This window comes from Lonchura striata, chromosome 23, assembly GCF_050655825.1.
Source record: "Lonchura striata isolate lonStrDom1 chromosome 23, ASM5065582v1, whole genome shotgun sequence".
Taxonomy (NCBI): Eukaryota; Metazoa; Chordata; class Aves; order Passeriformes; family Estrildidae; genus Lonchura; species Lonchura striata.
The window spans coordinates 4117132-4135802 of record NC_140725.1 but is presented as its reverse complement, the minus strand read 5'-3'; the positions used below and the strand labels follow the sequence as shown (position 1 = coordinate 4135802).

Genomic DNA, 18671 nt, shown 5'->3' with positions numbered 1-18671 from the left:
TTTCTGGCACTGAATGCAGAATGTAAATGTGAATGTGAATATTCCAGGTCCCACAGTGGGAAAATTGTGGTGGTTTGGATTTGGAAAAAAACCCAAAAAAACAGCATCAAAGTGGTTTTTGTGGTGTTTGGGTGAGGCCCAAAGGGCTTGGGTGAAGGACTGGAAGTTCTGTGTGTGTCCAGCTTGGTCAAAAAGTCATTTTGGGGTGGGGGGTTGAGCAGTTTTTAGGTCTCAGCCAAGTGTGTGGGAGTTCCTGGATTTTGGGGAGGTGTCTGTGGGACACGGGAGCCACCTGGGGCTTGGGCACAAACGGTGCTTGGCTGGGGTGGGCCAGCCTGGGAATGCTCTGGGAATTCTGCACTTCTGGGAACGCTTGTGAAGCTGCATCTTCTGAGCTGTTCTGGGATAGCTCCAGGCGGGGAATTGGGGTTTGGAGTTCTCCTGGTGGAACATTCCCAGCTGGGATTGGATTTTCCCCCTGTCAGGACCTCGCTGTGACCTTTTCACTCTTGGTGTCGATAAAATTGGGAGTGTTCAGTGTCTGGTGTCACTGAGGTTCTGGGATCACTTAATCTTGGTTTTTTTTGGGTGCTGAAGGAACTTTGGGGGTTGGAAATGCAGCAGGACCTCGTTGGGGTGAGCCCTACACCCATCAATCAGCTCCCAGCTCTCAGGCCTGATTTTTGTGATCTTTCCCAGAAGTTTGCATGGAATTACCCTGGTGTGAGCACACAGATTAACCCTTGAAACCATCTGATTCCTGCTGCAGTCCTTCCCACCCCTCCTGCCAGGAGAAAGCATCACCTCCTTCCACTGGATTTCTCATGCTGAGAAATGTTGGGGCTTTGTCAAAGGTTTGGTTTTTTTTTTTAGGTGCTGCTTTGTTTTGTAGTTCTGAAATTCAGTGAGAAATTGTCCCTTGGGAACCTGTCAGTGCATTTTTCTTATTAAGAGAGATAAAACTAAAGAGGATTTTAAACAGTGAATTCCAGTGGCAAACGGAGCAATTAAAATTGGCTGTCACTGAATTCACGAGGAGAAAGAAATTGAAAAAAAAAAATTCAGGAGAATGAGGGGATGGAAAATCAACCCCATGGTTGGGGGAGAGAATTCCTGAGCTTCTAATACAGACACTGAGCAGTTCATCACAATTTTTGGGATCTCTTGTTTCTCCAGTAACCTTGAAGGGTTCACTGGGAATGGCACAGCCGAGGTGGAACTTTGGGAAGGTGAACTGACAGCAAATTCTCAGCATGACAAATCCAGTTTATAACCTTTGGGCTGGTCTATTTGTGTGTTTGTGTTCAAAACAAAAGGTAGAGAACCAAAGTTTCCCTACATGAGCATTTAATCCATCTCCTCCTTTTCTTTCACTCTCCTGAAAAGAGAAATTCCCCAACTCCCAGGATATGGAGATATCTTCCCTTTCCCCCTTGCTCAGCTTTATCTTCCCTGTTCTCTGCTTTATCTACACGTGTTTTAAGGTGTTAATGAATCTCCAGCTAACGAGAGATGAAGTGGGCTTAGACCTCAGCAATGGGGCTGCCAAACTTTGTTTTCCTGGGGATCTGGGATAGTTTCTTCCCAAAGTTTGGAATTCCAGGCTTCATTTTTATCTGATATGGGAAATAATCACTGGGTGTGACAGCGGTGACCCACTCTGGGGGGCACAAAAGGGGTGGGCTGGGGGGGTTTGGCCATGGGAGGAGGAATTTGCTGTGGGAATGTGATTTTTTTCCAGCTCCCAGTTGTTGGGGTACACCTTGGAAGCTGTGGTTGTTACAGGTGTGTCTGGTCAGGGGCGTTTCTACAGAGGAAAATCAGGGATTTGAGCACTTTCCTTCACTCCCACATGGCTTTGGGACATAAAACCCTCATTGGGCCCCTCATCCTGAGGTGAATTTTCATAAAATTCATCAAACCCTCATTGGGTCCCTCATCCTGAGGTGAATTTTCATGAAATTCATCAAACCCTCCTTGGGCGCCTCATCCTGAGGAGAATTTTCATAAAATTCATAAAATCCTCATTGGGTTCCTCATCCTGAGGTGAATTTTCATAAAATTCATAAAACCCTCACTGGATCCCTCATCCTGAGGTGAATTTTCATAAAATTCATATAATCCTCATTGAGTTCCTCATCCTGAGGTAAATTTTCATCATTGGGTCCCTCATCCTGAGGTGAATTTTCATAAAATTCATCAAACCCTCATTGGATCCCTCATCCTGAGGTGAATTTTCATCATTGGGTCCCTCATCCTGAGGTGAATTTTCATAAAATTCATAAAACCCTCATTGGATCCCTCATCCTGAGGTGAATTTTCATAAAATTCATAAAACCCTCATTGGATCCCTCATCCTGAGGTGAATTTTCATCACTGGGTCCCTCATCCTGAGGTGAATTTTCATAAAATTAATCAAACCCTCATTGGGCTCCTCATCCTGAGGTGAATTCTCCTTGGTTTGGAGCAGCCTGTGCACAGACATCACCTTTGTGTGTAGGGAAGGAGCCCCAGGGAGGATGGTGGCACCTGGGGACTTGGTTCAGCCAAATTTTCCCTGTCAGAAGTTGGCAGTTGAATCCATGGGCTCCCTTCCTTCACACTCTGGGGTGCTTTGGAATCCTCTGGGCCTGTGAAAAGTGGCAAAGGAAAGTTTGGAGCTGCAGACAATGGAGGGATGCTGCTTTGGTGCTGCTGGCTGAGCTAAACGAGGGGTTATGGACATGGAAAAGTGGGAAAACAATCCCACAGGAGGCTGTTTTCTGTGAATCCATGTCTCTGTCACCGCTGTGCCCTCACACACACGAAGGAGAGCACCAAAGCATCGTGTGGGGAAACGGAGCCACGTGTGGGGACAATCCCAGCCCCATCCCTGCTCCAGCGCGGTGGGAAGGGAGGAAAAAAGGGCCTTAAAAAGGGAATTCCTCAAAAGGACTGGAATGGCATCAGAGGAGGTGTTAGTGCTGAGGAGAAGCTGGAATATTTTCGGGATCAGCAAAAGCTGGGAAGCATCCTCCTTGTAGGAGCAGCTGTAGTCGGGGATTCACCAGAGATTCCCCAGTGGTTTATTCCCAAATATTGGATGGTCTTGGCTTTGTGGGTGGATTCTCCCCATGGATTCTCCCCTTCCCCCCTGCCCCTGCAGGGCTGCAGCTGCTGAGCCCTCTGTCTGCCACGAGGCTGCTGTCACCTCAGTGTCACCCTTTTCCTGGCAGCGGCCTTTGGGGCACCGTGTTTGGAATAAAATCGGGATTTTCTTCCCTGTAATCCAGCGCTAGGCAGAGTGGGATGGCAACGGGGCTGTTTCAGTGATTCAGCATCATGGCTGAGAAATGTGGTGTTGCTTTGGGTGCAAAGAAAACCAAATCCCATCAAATTCCTGTGGCAAAAATCCCCATTTTTTCCCCATATTACTGCACTGGAATTCAGACTGGAAATCAGGATGGTGCCAGGGCTGAGGAACCCCCCAGGTTCCCCCAGCCCGAACCCTCCTTTGCGCCTTGGGCAGGTTGGAGAGGGCTGGAAATGGGGAGGATGGAGCCGGGAGCTTTTCTTTCACCACTCCATGGATTTCATGTTTGTTGGCATTGAGGTTGCTCCATAAAATTTTCCATGTTCCAACTAAACGACTTGGCTTTAAAACCCTTGACTGGCATTTTCCTCTCCTTTCTCCCTCTCGTTCTGTGCTTGGTTTTCCCCCCTGGGATCACACACCTGCCTTTTCATGGAGTCGTTTTCCTTCCCTGGCACGCTGGGCTGGGCTCGGAGGGCTGTGAGGTCGCTCAGAGGGTGGCAGGTGGAGTTTTAACCACAACAAACGGGCTCTGTGATGGATGTCATTTAGCAGAATGAAAAAAATACCAACAATTCAACTTTTTATAGAGGTATTTCTGTAGTGGAACAGAGGGAAAACTGTGTCCCTAGCTGGCATTTCCTAGAAAACACTCAGGTGTGTAAACCGAGTGGGATATTTCTTTCCAAAGCCGTTGTTTTTCCAGAATAAAATGGAACACGTTGAGGTTTCTGAGCTCCCAGTTGCCATTTTTCTCGCCACATCCACCAAGACAGCTGCTGAAAGAATGTTCCTTTTGCTATTCTGTCTCTGTATGTGCTGTTTTTTTGCTTTGTAGTAACTCAGGTTGGTGTGTCCCAGGGACATAATTTGTGTCCAGACCCTGGGATTCCCGAGAGAGGCAAAAGGATAGGCAACGATTTTAGGTAAGAACATTTTCTGTGTGTTCTGTGCATGAGCTCCTGTGTGTCCCTGGCTGTGCTCCTGCTGTGGGGGGCTCTGTTTGCTCTGTCCCCTTCCCAAAATCCTGCCCAGTTTTGTGGGACACGTGTGGAAAACCCTGCCTGTGAGTGCTGTTTCACGTGAGGCTCTCTAAAGATCTCTTGGCGTATTTTTATCCTTTCCCAGTCCGGGTTGTAGAATCCCTCTGTGCTGTCATCCCTCCTCTGGAAAACTGAAACAGCCAAAAAAAAAAAAAAAAATCATTTTTCAAATTAGCTCAAGCCCCAGCATGGCCCTGCCCTTAGAGAATTTGAGGTGACTGAGGTTCCTTGTCACTGAGTCTGTGTGGCGCCAGCTAATTGGGGTTTGGAAAGCTTAAACCAGTGCTGCTGCTCCTTTCCAGTTCCCAGTTTTCCTTTGCAGGGATGCCCCAGCTGCTGGTGGCCATGGGGAATCAATATTTCATCTGATTTTGCTACCCAGGGCTGTTTTGCTCATGGGAGGTGTCTCTCAATCAAATTCCACTCTGCCAAATTCTTCTCAAATCCAGCAGAGGAAAGGGAATTCCAACAGTCCCTAAATTCCACGGGATGAATTCCCAGCTGCTGCAGGCTGAATTTTGTTACCTCAGGGAACAAAGCTGGAGCAGCAAAGGCTCGGAATCCAAACCACAGAACAAAGAGCAGAACTCTCAGCAGTTGAGGAAGATTTTTATTTCACTTTATGAGCACGCTGAGCGTGTCCTCTCCCGGCGCTGTGGATGAAATTCCCACTGAAATGTCACTAAAGACTGGGATTTGGACATCAGCCCCTGGGGCAGAGGGGAGGCAGAGCTGCTCCCTCCTCCCTTCCTGCTGCTGCAGGGCCAGGGGATGGCTCTGGCCCCCGATCCAGCAGGCTGATGTCCCCTCTGTCCCCTCTCCAGGCTGGGCTCCAGCATCCAGTTCTCCTGCAACGAGGGCTACGACCTGCAGGGCTCCAAGAGCATCACCTGCAAGAGAGTCAGCGACATCATCGTGGCCTGGAGCGACCACCGGCCCGTCTGCAGAGGTGAGGGGCTCAGCCTGCCTGGATTCTGGGATTTGTGGGAATTCCCAGCTCCTCTGTGTTCCTTTTCCATCACCCATCCTGCCCTCAGGTCATCCTTTTGGCCAGGTCAGAGAATCCCAGAATGGTTTGGGTTGGAGGGACCTTGAGGACCATCCTCCTTCCATTATCCCTCCATGCTGGTCTTAGACACTCTCAGGGACGGGGCAGCCTGAGGGGGCTCAGCCTGGCTGGATTTTGGGATTTTTGGGAATTCCCAGCTCCTCCCTGTCCCTTTTCCATCACCCATCCTGCCCTTGGGTCAGAGAATCCCAGCATGGTTTGGGTTGAGGTGCTCCTTCCACTCTCCCAGGTTGCTCCAAGCTGGCCTTGGACACTCTCTGGGATCCAGGGGCAATCTCGTCTGGATTTTGGGATTTGTGGGAATTCCCAGCTCCTTCCTGTCCCTTTCTCACCCATCCTGCCCTCAGGTCATCCCTTGGCCAGGTCAGAGAGTCCCAGAGTGGTTTGGGTTGGGAGGAACCTTAAGGAAAATGCTGTTCCATGGGCAGGGACACCTTCCCCCATCCCAGGCTGGCCTTGGACACTTCCAAGGATTATTTCTCTGGGAAATCTAGGATGCTTCCATGATTTCTCTGGGAAATCTTCCCCAGGGTCTCCCCACCCTCACATTTAAGCTTTTTTCAGCCCCTGTTTCTGCACCCCACAGGCTCCTCCATGAATTCCCAACTGTCCCTAAATCCCTTCCCTTCCCTCTCTCCTGAACATTCCTTCTGTTCGGGGATGACAAACCTGAGCAGGATCATCCCTCTCCCTATTCCAGGTGTTTTCTCCTCTCTCCTCCTTCTCCTGTAAGAGGAAAGACTGGAATAAAACCTGGAAAAGCAGAGGTGGAGGGAGATTTTTAACTGGAAATGTGGAATTTTGGGACTGTGCTTCCCCATGAGCCTTTAGGGAATTAAGTTTTTTTCCCATTTTGCCCATTTTGCCCTTGGCCATTTTGTTTTCATTCCCGCTCTGAAATGTCACATTGTGATATTTGTAATGCTAATAAAGAACAACTTGTAATATTTTTAATTGAATCCCTTTAAAGCTCTTAAAACCATAAATATGGTGGGGTTTTTTTTCTCCAGTTCTTTTTTTTTCTTTAATTTCATCTGCGGATTTTTTCAGGGCTTTGGAATCCCATGTAATTCTTGAAACAAGCCTGGAATAAATTGAATCAGTGTAAGAGGATATTTGGCATAAATATGTGACACTGTAAAGGAAATTTATGGTGTCCTCCTGCAAGAGATAAGAAGGGATTTGCCAGCATTATTCTGTTTCTGTGAGTCAACTTAATTTTTTAGCTGCTGACTTTCATGTTTTAGGGCTCTTTTTTTTCATTTTAAAAAGTTTGATTTTTATTTTAGCTTTCCTCCACTTTTTTCTCCCAGTTTGTGCCATTTTTTTAAATTGGGTTTATCTCAAATTTCAGAGCCAGTCCCAGATTTTAACCCCTTGGGCTTCAATAATTTATTAATCCCCACTGAGCAAACTCTGGGGGAAAGTTCTGCAGCTTCCCCATCTTCTGCAGATTCCCTCTGGATTTTGGGAGAGTCACTTAATACCACCTGAAAAATGGGAATAATTGGATTTATCTTTTTTTTAACACTGTTTTTTATTTTTTAATAAGTGACCTCAGCTCCTTCCTAAGCTGCTTCCCAGCCTTTCCCAATGTTCCCACATCTTGGCCAGGAGATGATTTCTCCATTGTTCTACAGAGAAAAAAAAACAACCTTGCAGACTCCACACATGCAAATACGTCTCCTAAATTAAATTATAAATCTAAATAAATAAATAAACTTCAAAACCAACTTAATTTCGAGGCTCCATCACAGCAACAGAGAATATTTCCAGAACCAGGATGTTTTTCCCCACATCTTATTTTTTTTGGTGGGATATTTCAGCTAAATATTACATCAAAGGCATTCCACAGGCAAATTTTTCCCTGCTTAAGCACTTTTTCCAGCTTTTCCTTTACCTGAGATGTTTTGAAGATGCAGAGCTGAGTTTTCCACCTTAGTTCTGAGCCCACAGAAGGAAACCAGCTGATAAATACTTAATTATGACCTAATAAATCCTCGCTGTGCAGTGTTTTGGGGGTTTGATCTGCAGGAAGAAAGGGAAAGTGGTTTTTTTGGGACATCAGGAAGGAGTTGTGTCATTCCTGGCCTGGATGGGGAAGGATTTTAGTGAGGAAAAAAGGAGGAAGGAAAGGAAATAAATCAGTGTGAGCAGTGGAGAGTGGGCTGGGTGTCGGTCTGAGGGGTTTGTTGGGATCAGGGGTTGATGGGATCGGGGTTTGTTGGGATCAGGCGTTGTTTAGATCAAGGATTGTTTGGAGCAGGGATTGTTGGGATCAGGTTTGGGTGAGATAAGGATTTGTTGGGATCAGGGTTTGTTTGGATCAGGGATTGTTGGGATCAGGGTTGATGGGATCGGGGTTTGTTTGAGATCAAAATTTGTTGAGATCAGGGTTTGTTTGGATCAGGATTTGTTGAGATCAAAGTTTGTTGGGATGAGGGTTTGTTGGGATGAGGGTTTGTTGGGATCAGGGTTGATGGGATCAGGGTTTGTTTGGATCAGGGTTGATGGGATCAGGGTTCATGAGATCAGGGTTTGTTAGGATCAGGGTTTTATAGGATCAGGGTTTGTTTGGATCAGGGTTTGTTTGGATCAGGGTTGATGGGATCAGGGTTTGTTTGGATCAGGGTTTGTTAGGATCAGGGTTTGTTTGGATCAGGGTTTGTTGGGATCAGGGTTGATGGGATCAGGGTTTGTTGGGATCAGGGTTTGTTGGGATCAGGGTTTTATAGGATCAGGGTTTGTTTGGATCAGGGTTGATGGGATCAGGGTTTTATAGGATCAGGGTTTGTTTGGATCAGGGTTTGATGGGATCAGGTTTGATGGGATCAGGGTTGATGGGATCAGGGTTGATGGCCCCACTCCTCACAGAGAAACCCTTCATTTTTTACCACACGGGCATAAAAAAGCAGCAGTGCAGGCCACAAAAACACCAACCTTCACATTTTTCCCTCCTCCCACTTCCATCCCAATCTCATCCCTCCTCCCTCCCCCCCAAAAGTCCCCCCCGGTGCTGAGTGTCCCCGTTTGTGTCCCCAGCCAGGATGTGCGACACGTATCTGCGCGGGCCCAGCGGGGTCATCACGTCCCCCAACTACCCCGTGCAGTACGACAACAACGCCTACTGCGTGTGGGTCATCACCGCCCTCAACCCTGCCAAGGTGGGTCCTCGGCACGGCCTGGGGCCAGCGCGGGGCTGGGCAGCTCCAGCAAGAGCAAACGGGGTTCTGCTGTGATCTCCTCGGGGTTCTGCTGTGATCCCCTCGGGGTTCTGCTGTGATCCCCTCTGGGTTCTGGTGTGATCTCCTCGGGGTTCTGCTGTGCATCCCCTTGAGGTTCTGGTGCGATCCCCTCGGGGTTCTGGTGTGATCTCCTCAGGGTTCTGGTGTGATCCCCTCAGGGTTCTGCTGTGATCTCCTCGGGGTTCTGGTGTGATCCCCTCGGGGTTCTGCTGTGATCCACTCAGGGTTCTGCTGTGATCCCCTCGGGGTTCTGCTGTGATCCCCTCGAGGTTCTGCTGTGATCTCCTCAGGGTTCCGCTGTGATCCCCTCGGGGTTCCTCTCGGTCAGGGTGACCCCGGGATCGTCAAGAGTCTTTGCTTCCTTTGTTGAGGCAGGACGGTATGAAAGGGCTCTAGGTCAGAAGGTGAGAGTGGAACTCTGATTTATTTTAAATATAACACTCTTTATTGAGCTTTGTTCTATTGCTCCTGAAATAAAAACATCTCAACCCAGTGGTGTGCAGTGAATGACGCACAGTGGCAGAACTTACCTATAAACAATGTGAAAAACAAGAGACATAAAGAATTATTTTCATTCTTTCCCAACTGTTTCCAAGGCTTCTGCCTGGTTAAAAAACCTTTGTTTTCTCTCTGACTGAACTGAGAATATCCACAAGAAACCCCCTGGAACTCCCTCGGGTGAAAAACTGGGACGTGGTGGCGGAGTGTGTGTGCACAGCAAGACACATCCAGAAACATCCAAACACATCCAGGCACTTCCAAATTCTTTCAGACACATCCAGAAATATGTAGACACTTCCAGATACTTCCAGACACATCCAGAAACATCCAGACAAATCCAGACACTTCCAAATGCTTTCAGACACATCCAGAAGCATGCAAACAAATCCAGACACTTCCAAACACATCCAGACACATCAAAAACATCCAAACAAATCCAAACACTTACAAACACATCCAGGAACAGACAGAGAAAATCCAGACACTTCCAAATGCTTTCAGAAACATCCAAACAAATCCAGAAACATCCAGACAAATCCAGAAAAATCCAGACATTTTCAAATTATTTCAGAAACATCCAGAAGCATCCAGAGCAATCCAGACACTTCCAAACACATCCAGACACATCAAAAACATCCAAATAAATCCAAACACTTACAAACACATCCAGGAACATCCAGACAAATCCAAGCACATCCAGAAACATCCAGACAAATCCAGACAAATCCAGAAACATACAAACAAATCCAGACACTTCCAAATGCTTTCAGACACATCCAGATACATCCAAACACATCCAGGGACATCCAGACACATCCAAACAAATCCAAACACTTATAAACACATCCAGGAACATCCAGACAAATCCAGACACTTCCAAACTCATCCAGAAACATTCAAACACATCCAGACCCTTCCAAACACCTCCAGACACTTCCAAACCCATCCAGAAACATTCAAACACATCCAGACCCTTCCAGACCCTTCCAAACACATCCAGACTCCTCCACTGTCCCAGGCTGCTCCAAGCCCTGTCCATCCTGGCCTTGGACACTTCCAGGGATCCCAAGCCAGCCACAGCTTCCCTGGGAACCCTTTCCAGCCCCTCCCCACCCTCACATTCGAGGTTCATTCAGCCCCTCAGGCTGATTTCTGTCCCCACTCAGACCCTTCCCCGCATTTCCCGGCTCTCTGGAAATCCCTGACCTTCCCTCCCCGCTGAACACTCATTTTGTTCAGGGTTGTAATTAAAAGTGAGTATAATTATTTGTAATCGAAGCCCCTTTGATATCTCGTGTGGAGGGCAGGAGGTGCCCAAGCAGCTCATCAGGGCAGGGAGGCTGTGCCAGGAATGCTGATTTTCCCCCCTTTTTTTTTTGGCTGTGGCTGGCCCTTATCCAGCAGGATTTCAGCCCCCAGGGGCAGAGGAGCGAGGTTCTATCTCGTGTTATTTATGCATTATTGTGAATTTATTCACATTTTTGCACTGGTTTAAATTTAAATACAAGCCCTTCCTGAACATGTGTGACTGCCCTGGCCTGGGAAAGATCAATCCCTGTCCATTTTCCCCTGGCAATGGGAATTGAGGGCAGTGTTTGGTGCCCTCACAGCTTTTTCCAATCTCAGCCCTCGTCTCTCCTCCAGACCTGGAGCAGAAGAACAGGAATTACTTTGTGTAGCTCCAAAAACCCTTTCTGAGGTGTTATTTCTGCTCTCAGAAGGGACAGGACTCCTGTGTCAGGACTGAAGCAAACATCATTCCATTAATTCTGGATGAATCCTGAGCCTCCCATTTCTTCTCCCGTGCCTCTGGACATTTCCTGCACACTGGGGGAATCTCACAGGATCTCTTTTTTTTCTTTTTTTGTTTTTCCTGGGAATTTCCTCTGCTGGGATCCTGCTTTTCCTCCCCTTGGAGTGGAGTTCTCCCTCCCTGCTGAGCTCAGCCCAAGCCTTCAACCAGCTCAGATCTCTGGTGGAGGAGGATTTTACTGAGAAATTCCCAAAATTCCCATTCCCAGGCTCATTATCCTTGGTGTGGCTGCACAAAACCTGGATTTTGGGAGACTCAAGTGTGGAACCAGGAGATTTTTCTTCAGTGCTGATTTATTGGGAGGGATTTAGTGATTGATCACCCCCCTTCATCAGGGGGATGGGTGTCCATGGGCTGGAATTCAGCACAGCTCAGGCTGTGGAGGGTGTTTCATCCTTTTCCACCATTTTCGTACATTTTTATCTCCAAAACTCACCAACATCCAGGTTTTGTGTGGCTGGAACAGTGTTTGGAGAGCTGGTGGTGAGCTGGGTGTGGGAATTTCCTGGGGGTTTTGTAGGATCACACTTCCAGTTGGGTTTCCTGCTATGAATTATGAAGGAGATGAAAATCATGAGGAAAATACATCCCTGGGGCGTGCCCAGTGCTTCTCTGACCCTTTTGGGGTGAATGTTTGCTGGGGTCCACCCGAGGTCAGGGGTGGCTCCATGTGGTGGAAAAATCCCTCCTCCAACCCAGGATTCCAAAGAAAGGCTCAGCAGTCTCTTGTTTGGTCTCATGGTTATTTATTGCAAGTTATCTAAAAGATTTTCTTCTGGGGCTGCTGTGGTTTGTTCACAGCTCAGGCAGAGGCACACACACACCCTGACATCCTCTCTGACTCCTGACTGCTTCTTCTCTCCCTGCCAGGGCTGCTGCTGTCTTTTATATGGTACATTATGTGTTACATGGTTACAGATTTTCCCAATGCCTATTACCTATATTAAATGGTGCTTTTCTATCTTTTGTATGGGACATTACGTGTTACATGTTCACAGTTTTCCCCAATGCCTATTACCTATATTAAATGGTGCTTTTCTACTCTAAACCAACCTGTGAGTGCCAACATCACCAAGAACATGGAGGTGAGGAAGAAGAAAGAGGAAGGACAGGGCAGGCCCAAATCCCAAATCCATCTTAAACCCTCTGACCCCCATGTACAAAACCAAACCCCCCCTGTACAGCACTCAAAAATTCTTCCCTCTACTTTGTGACTACTTCTACTATAATATCTAAACTTTTGTGACTTCTTGTTCTTCCTGCAAGGTTGGTAAATCATACCATGGCTCAAACCCAAAATCCCAGCTGTTTCCAGCTGCCTGCCAGGGTCTCAAATGCTTTTCCACCACACGAAGCCACCCCGAACTCGGGTGGTCCTCGGCAGGGAATAAGGAGAATTCTGTGCCTGAGCTGGAGCTGCTGAAGTGCTGCAATCTTTTTATGGCCTCTTTGGATCAGGTCCTGTTCCGTGGAGTTTTGGGAGAAGCAGGGAGATGAATTTAGGGCTCATTTGCAAATCCTCTGCTCATCTTTGGCAGAGAAACAGCCTGAGATCCACTGAGCCCCAAAATCCCCTCCAAATCTGCAGTTTTCCCCTCAAAATTGGGAGTTCTGCATCCATAGGGCCGAGGCCTCCTTGCTGACAAATTAGGATTATTTCCTCTGCAGAGGGGGGATATCAAACCTATTTAGGGGATATTCAGGGTTTTTTTAGCTGGGCCCTGGTGCCCTGGGAATTAATTCCAACCACAGTGGGAAAATAAATCACTGGGGAGCTGAGAAATACATATGATAATTGGGGGATTTGCATAAAAGCTATTTCTGGCCCTTTCTGACATGATGGATGTTGCTGGTTGAGGTTTCTCCTGGGGTTATTCCCACCTGGAGCCAAAAAAAAAAAAAAAAAAGAAAAAAAGCCATGTCCAAGCTGATGGAGGGAGAAGGGTCCCTCCAGGGGATTATTTATCCCAAATCAGGGTGAAACTCTGGAGCCTGGGGAGCAGGGAAATGAGGAATGTGGAATGAGGAATGTGCTTGGAAAGCTTCAGGTTAGAACTGCAGTTCTCCTGGAGAGAATTATTGTGGATTTTTCTCCTCAGAATGTGACTGAACTTCCAATCACTTTGGAATCAGGAGTCCCGTCCCATTTTCCTGCTTTTGCTGATTGTTCCTTGTCACTTCAGCAGCTCCAGGTTTGGGTGTGCTGGTAGCTCTAACAAATCGTTAAATAATTAAATAAAATAATAAAAATAAATACTTAAATTTAATTAATTACATTTCCAGCTTTCAGAGCCAAAAAAAAAAAAACAACAAAAAAAAAAACCCAAAAAAACCCCAAAACAACCCAGGAAAATGAGTAAATAAATACAATATTCAGCATCCAAATCTTGTGCCACGAGGTTGCAGGCTTGAGTGTGCTGGGATGTAATTAGTTGTTTAATTAGGGTCAGACTGCTCAGGATGCAGCTCCTTAAGTGGCTGAAGTAATGCTGTGTGCAGATCTGCAGCTTGATGTTCTCTGGATTAATTGCATTATTCCAACATTTCATGCTTTTGTAGGCTGCACAGGTTAATATTTGGGTACTAGACACAAATCAAAGTCGTCTGAAGCATCACCCAAACTCCTGGTTCACCATCCTGGGGCGTTGGGGGAAAATCCTTCTTTTCACAACAGCAAAAATCTCTAAATTTCATTTTCTGTGCATTGCAAAAATCCTGTGTTCGTTCTTAGAAAAGAAAACACAGGACAGCTCAGCCTGAACTGTATAAACACTTTTTTTAAATTTTTTTTTGTTTGAACTTTGAGGGTTTTATCCCCCTGGGAATCCACACCTGCTCAGGTTTTGCTGATTATAAAAGCAAGGAAGGGCGAGAAGAAGATTTTGGGTTTCCTGGGCTTCGGTTCCTTGCCCCAAACTGAGGTGGGACGTGGCCGCAGAGCTCCTCGGCACTCACCTGCTCCTTCTCCTTCCCGACTTTTGCTGATTTTGTGTTGTGTGCAGCAGCTGAAAGAAGCACCAACCCACATTTGGGGATTTAATCTGTTAAAAGTCAGGATATTTATTGAATTTGCAAAGGTCTCGTGCATTTGAGTGGGGTTTGTGCCTTTTTTTTTTTTTTTTTGTCTTTTTGCTGGTCAGGTAAAGAATCCAAGAAACAAAACTCCATTGATTTCTGCTGATGGGGGATGTGAAACTCTTCTCTAATTTAATGAATCCCTTCTTTTTCTGTTTGTTCAGCCTGTCCTAGGCTGGGTTAAGGACTCTGCCCCTAAATTGGATTTGAAAAGCAGAGATTCCCAAAGCAGCTGAGAGCCTTGGAGCACAAACTTCTCTGGGAGTCCTGCTCCTAAATGATGCAGAGGGGCTGCAAAAATCCAAAATTTGGGTGGAACGGGAGAGGAAAAAACAGGGATTATGGATGTGGAGATGCTGAGGATTGTGTGTGCCAAAAGTCCATAAATTCTCTCCTGCTCTGACCACGACTCAGGAGAATTTCCTGAGCCACAAATTAAGATACTCAGCGTTTACTCCATGCCCAGAATTGCAGATTTTGGGTGGGAAAAGGCACCTGGAGATCCCAGCACACAAATATCGATATCAGTGAAAGCACCAGGGCAGGCAGGAGATTAAACAGAGGCGATCCAAATCACCAGTAAAAATCCTGTTAAAAAAAACCAAACAACTTTTTGGGGATGTTCGGGAGATTTTGATGCTTGTAGAAGCTGCTGCGGGATCCGTGAGCAGGGCGGGGCTTGGTGTTGATTGATTGATTGTGCTAATTGTGTTAATTGCGGCGTGGTTTTGGCAGGTGATCAAACTCACCTTCGAGGAGTTCGAGCTGGAGAGAGGCTACGACACGCTGACAGTGGGGGATGGAGGCCAGGTCGGAGACCAAAAATCTGTTCTTTACGTGTGAGTAACAATTCCCTCCTGCTGGAATGCACCTGGCCAGGTGGGGCTGGTTTTTGGGGACCCGCTGCTTTTTGGGCAAGTCGTCACTTTTGGGGACAGAAATTGTCCCCTCTGTTCTTCCCTCCCCCTTAGGGAGAGGCTGAGGCTCTCCAGGGAGCTGGGAAAAGCTGGGATACAAAAGGAAAAGCAGCCCAGGCAGCAGAAGGAGCAGTTTGGATCTCTCTCTCTCTCCTGCTGCCATCATTTTGAGCTGTAAATCCAAGATTTTGGAGTGACATCCCAAACATTTCTCACCCAGGGTGCGTCTGGGGCAACGAGGCTTCTTCCAGGCTGGGATTTGGGATTTTTGCATCCTTTTCTTGCAGACCTGATGTTCTGTGGAGGTTTCTTCGTGTGCAGATGGTCCTGCTTTCCCTCCAGGCTTCTCCAGAGCCACTCCAGCAAAGCTGGTGTGCTCTGGCAGCTGATGGAGAAATTAATTGTATTTTTTTTCTTCTTCCTCTTGTTTTTCCACATGATGCAGCCTCCCACTCCATTTTCACATATCAGCATTTCTTTGTCTCTCCCAAACATCTTTTTCCCCGAGGTTTTGTTTCTTCCCAGCACGTGGACAGGGGTGATCCTTGGTCAGGAGCCCCAGCCTGGAATGTGGAGGTTGAGGTGTAATTCAGGTGTCCCAGAACATTTCACAGCCTGCAAAATCCCTGCCATGGATTTGGTAGAAATTCCTGCCACGATTTCCCGTTCCAGCCCTTCTAGTTTGCCTAAGACCTACAAAGATTTTCCTTAGGTTGAATTTTAATCATTCCTTGTTTTTTCCCCATTCCCTGTTATCTCCTCAGCACTTTGCTGATGCAAATTTGGAATATCTGTGACTGGGCAAGGTGCAGTGCAGGAATCTTTTCCCAGGAAGTTTCTAGTAAATTCCTGGTGATAATCCTTCCAGTGATTTTTTATTATTATTATTAATAATCTGGGAGGATTAATTGAAAAGCAATTAAATGGGAGAGAGGTGTGAAGACCACGGTGCTAATTAATGCGCTTGAAAGTCCATGGATCACTTTTCTCAGAGTTTTCTGCCCACTCTCAGCTGGATTCCCAGATCAGGAATAATATCTGGATACAAAGAGAGGTTTCTTTGGAAGAATCAAAATGCAGAAACTCCTGTCAAAGGCAATAATTCCAATTTTCTTCCTGCTCTTCACTTCCCCTTGGCTGTCGAGGAGCTCAGCCCTGCTGCCTTTCCAATCAAGGAACGCACTTGAGTGGAGTTGCACAGCAGCAGATTCCATCCCAAACAGAGCTGGGAAGGACCATTTGTTTCCAGGCTCATTCCCATCCCTGGAAAATGGGAGCAGAGCAGATTGTTAGGCTGAGCTTCCTGACTTGCAGAAGAAATTTGATTTCCTGAAGTAACAAGCACCCAAATCAATCACCCAGCTTGTTAAAAGTGGGGTGGCAAAGGATGCAGAAAGCTTTGAAGGACCTTTTCCTGGGAGGTTTTTTCCTCTTGGAGTGTTCATCATTCCTGCCTGGCTGCAGTTTCAGTAAATAAACTGAGAATTGACAATAACACTCCTGAACATCTCTGGGATGCAAAACAGGCACTAAAACCAAGATCACTTCTTCATTTAACAGCACCCTGGGATCGATAAAATTCCTGCTGCAGGTCAGAGCAATCACAGGGCAGAGCTTGGCTGGGACTGTGATTGCAGACAAACAAAAACCACTCCAGGCCCCAGAGCCTGGCTGCTGCAGGTTCCCTGTCCTGGGGCCTGTGGGGTGCCTGGCATGGGGAGGAGAGGCCTGGGATGTCCAGGGTGCTCCCATTTCCCTGAGATCCCTGCCCTGGAAAGGAGCTGGCACTCGCTCCGGGTCTGGGTGCTGGGATGACCCCAGGAGTGTCAAAGTCCTCATTTCCCAGCCCGTGCAGCCAAAGGAGTCCGAAATGTGTAGGATTGACTCCTCGGGGTTGTTTGTTTTTCCTTAGCTATAACATTCTTTCTCTGACCTGCTGAGCTCTGTCCAGCGAGGAGGCTGTGGCATTCTGTCCCCAGCCTCGGGTGGAATTTATATTTTATATCAAATATTTTGAGTAGTATGTTTACAATATTGTACCAATATCTATCATTTATGTTGGACAGTGAGTCTCTACCTTAAACCAGCAGCAAAGTGTCACCATCACACCAAGACATGGAGGGCAAGGAGAAGGAGAAGAAGGTTGGGACACACCCAAATCCCTCCATCTTGTCCCCTTGAACCCCATTCTAAAAACCCTAAAATTCTACTTTTTCACTCTGTGTCAACTCAACTACCACATTACTCAAAACCTTGTGGCTTGTAATTCCTCATACGGAGTTGGCAGCTTTTTCCACTGGCTGAAATGGAAGCCACGGGTGTTTTTGACTTCTTGCCAGGGTCTGGAGACAGCCAGGGCAGCCAGAGGGATGTGCTGGACTCTGAGAGCGCTTGGCAGGGAGCAGGTTAATGTCACCTGCACTGGGTGGGCGACACAGCCCTGGGAACTGTCTCAGAATCCTGGAATGGTTTGGGGTAGAAGGATCTCAAAGTCATCCAGTGCCATGGCAGGGACACTTCCACTGTCCCAGGAGCTCCCAGCCCCGTCCAGCCTGGCCTTGGGCACTGCCAGGGATCCAGGGGCAGCCACAGCTGCTCTGGGCACCTGTGCCAGGGCCTCGCTGCCCTCACAAGCAGGAATTTCTTCCCAACATCCCACCCAGTTCTCCCCTTTTCCAGCTGGAAGCCATTCCCCCTTGTCCTGGTGCTGAGCCCCTCTCCAGCTCTCCTGCAGCTCCTGCCAGGTGCTGCCAGGGCTTCACTCCACCTTCCCTTCTCCAGGATGAACATTCCCAGCTCCCCCAGCCTGGATCCTGTCCCTTTATCAGCTTCACATCCCTCCTCTGGCCCTGCTCCAGCAATTCCATGTCCCTCTTCCATTGAGTTCACTTTTATCCAGGAGCCTTTCAAGTGTTGCTGTTGTACCTGGGGCCAGACCCAACCCAGAGCTGAATTTGGATTTATTTAAACCCTGCAGGAAAGATTAAAAAACCCTCTCACCCCCTCTCCACTTGCTCTTAATTTCTGAATTTCTCGCAGATAATACCTCAGCAGAAACAGGATAATCACAACATTAAACACAGGCAACACAAGAGCCCTGCTCCTGGAATAATCACCCTGCCCACACAAATGCTGTTCCTGCTTCCAGGAGCACAGGGGAGGGAGCCGAGCTCCACGTGGGCATCTGCCTTGTGCAAAAATGCTCCTGTGGGTGGGGGAATAAAGCTCCAAAGCTGTGTTGAACCACCACGAGGTGATTAATCCCAGAGGCTGAATGAGCCTCATTAACAGGGAGAGATCAGCAACATTTCCCTAAATCTGCTCAGCCCTGCTGGGAGCATCCCGAGGGGAAGGCAGAGCCCCGATCCTGCTGGGATTAGTGGCACTTCTCAAGGGGTGTTCAAGGGGCTCGTGCTTTGTCTGCTGGGTGCTTTTTTTGATTTTTTTTTGATCCTTGTAGAAACTTCTCCCAGGGCAGCAGTGGAGCAGGGAACTGGTGGGAAGTCATTTTCTGTGCCAGGGCAGTTCAGAGGATTCAGTCACTCAGGGCACAGTTTGGCTTCTGGGAATTTTATTTCTTTGCTGATGTTTTGCCTCAGCAAGCAGGGAAACGATTCCTTTTGCTGCTGGGTGATCTGTTCCAATACCAGCAGTGAATTGTAATTATTGCAGGAAGGGTGGTGGGGAAAGATTCAGCATGGGGGCAGAACATGACA

General features: G+C 47.5%; 1 protein-coding gene across 4 annotated transcripts in view; it reads left to right on the top strand.

Moving 5' to 3' along the window:
• CSMD2 (CUB and Sushi multiple domains 2) overlaps positions 1-18671 on the top strand; it is a 289568-nt gene that overhangs the window by 143579 nt on the left and 127318 nt on the right. For 3 of the 4 annotated variants that reach the window (XM_085559781.1, XM_077788452.2, XM_085559780.1), the window contains 4 exons: positions 4131-4218; positions 5160-5284; positions 8447-8568; positions 14774-14877. The exons of the other annotated variant lie outside the window; for it this stretch is intronic. In XM_085559781.1, the coding sequence (XP_085415907.1) occupies positions 4131-4218; positions 5160-5284; positions 8447-8568; positions 14774-14877 (439 nt within the window). The remainder of the gene's footprint in view (positions 1-4130; positions 4219-5159; positions 5285-8446; positions 8569-14773; positions 14878-18671) is intronic. 4 annotated transcript variants of the gene reach the window in all.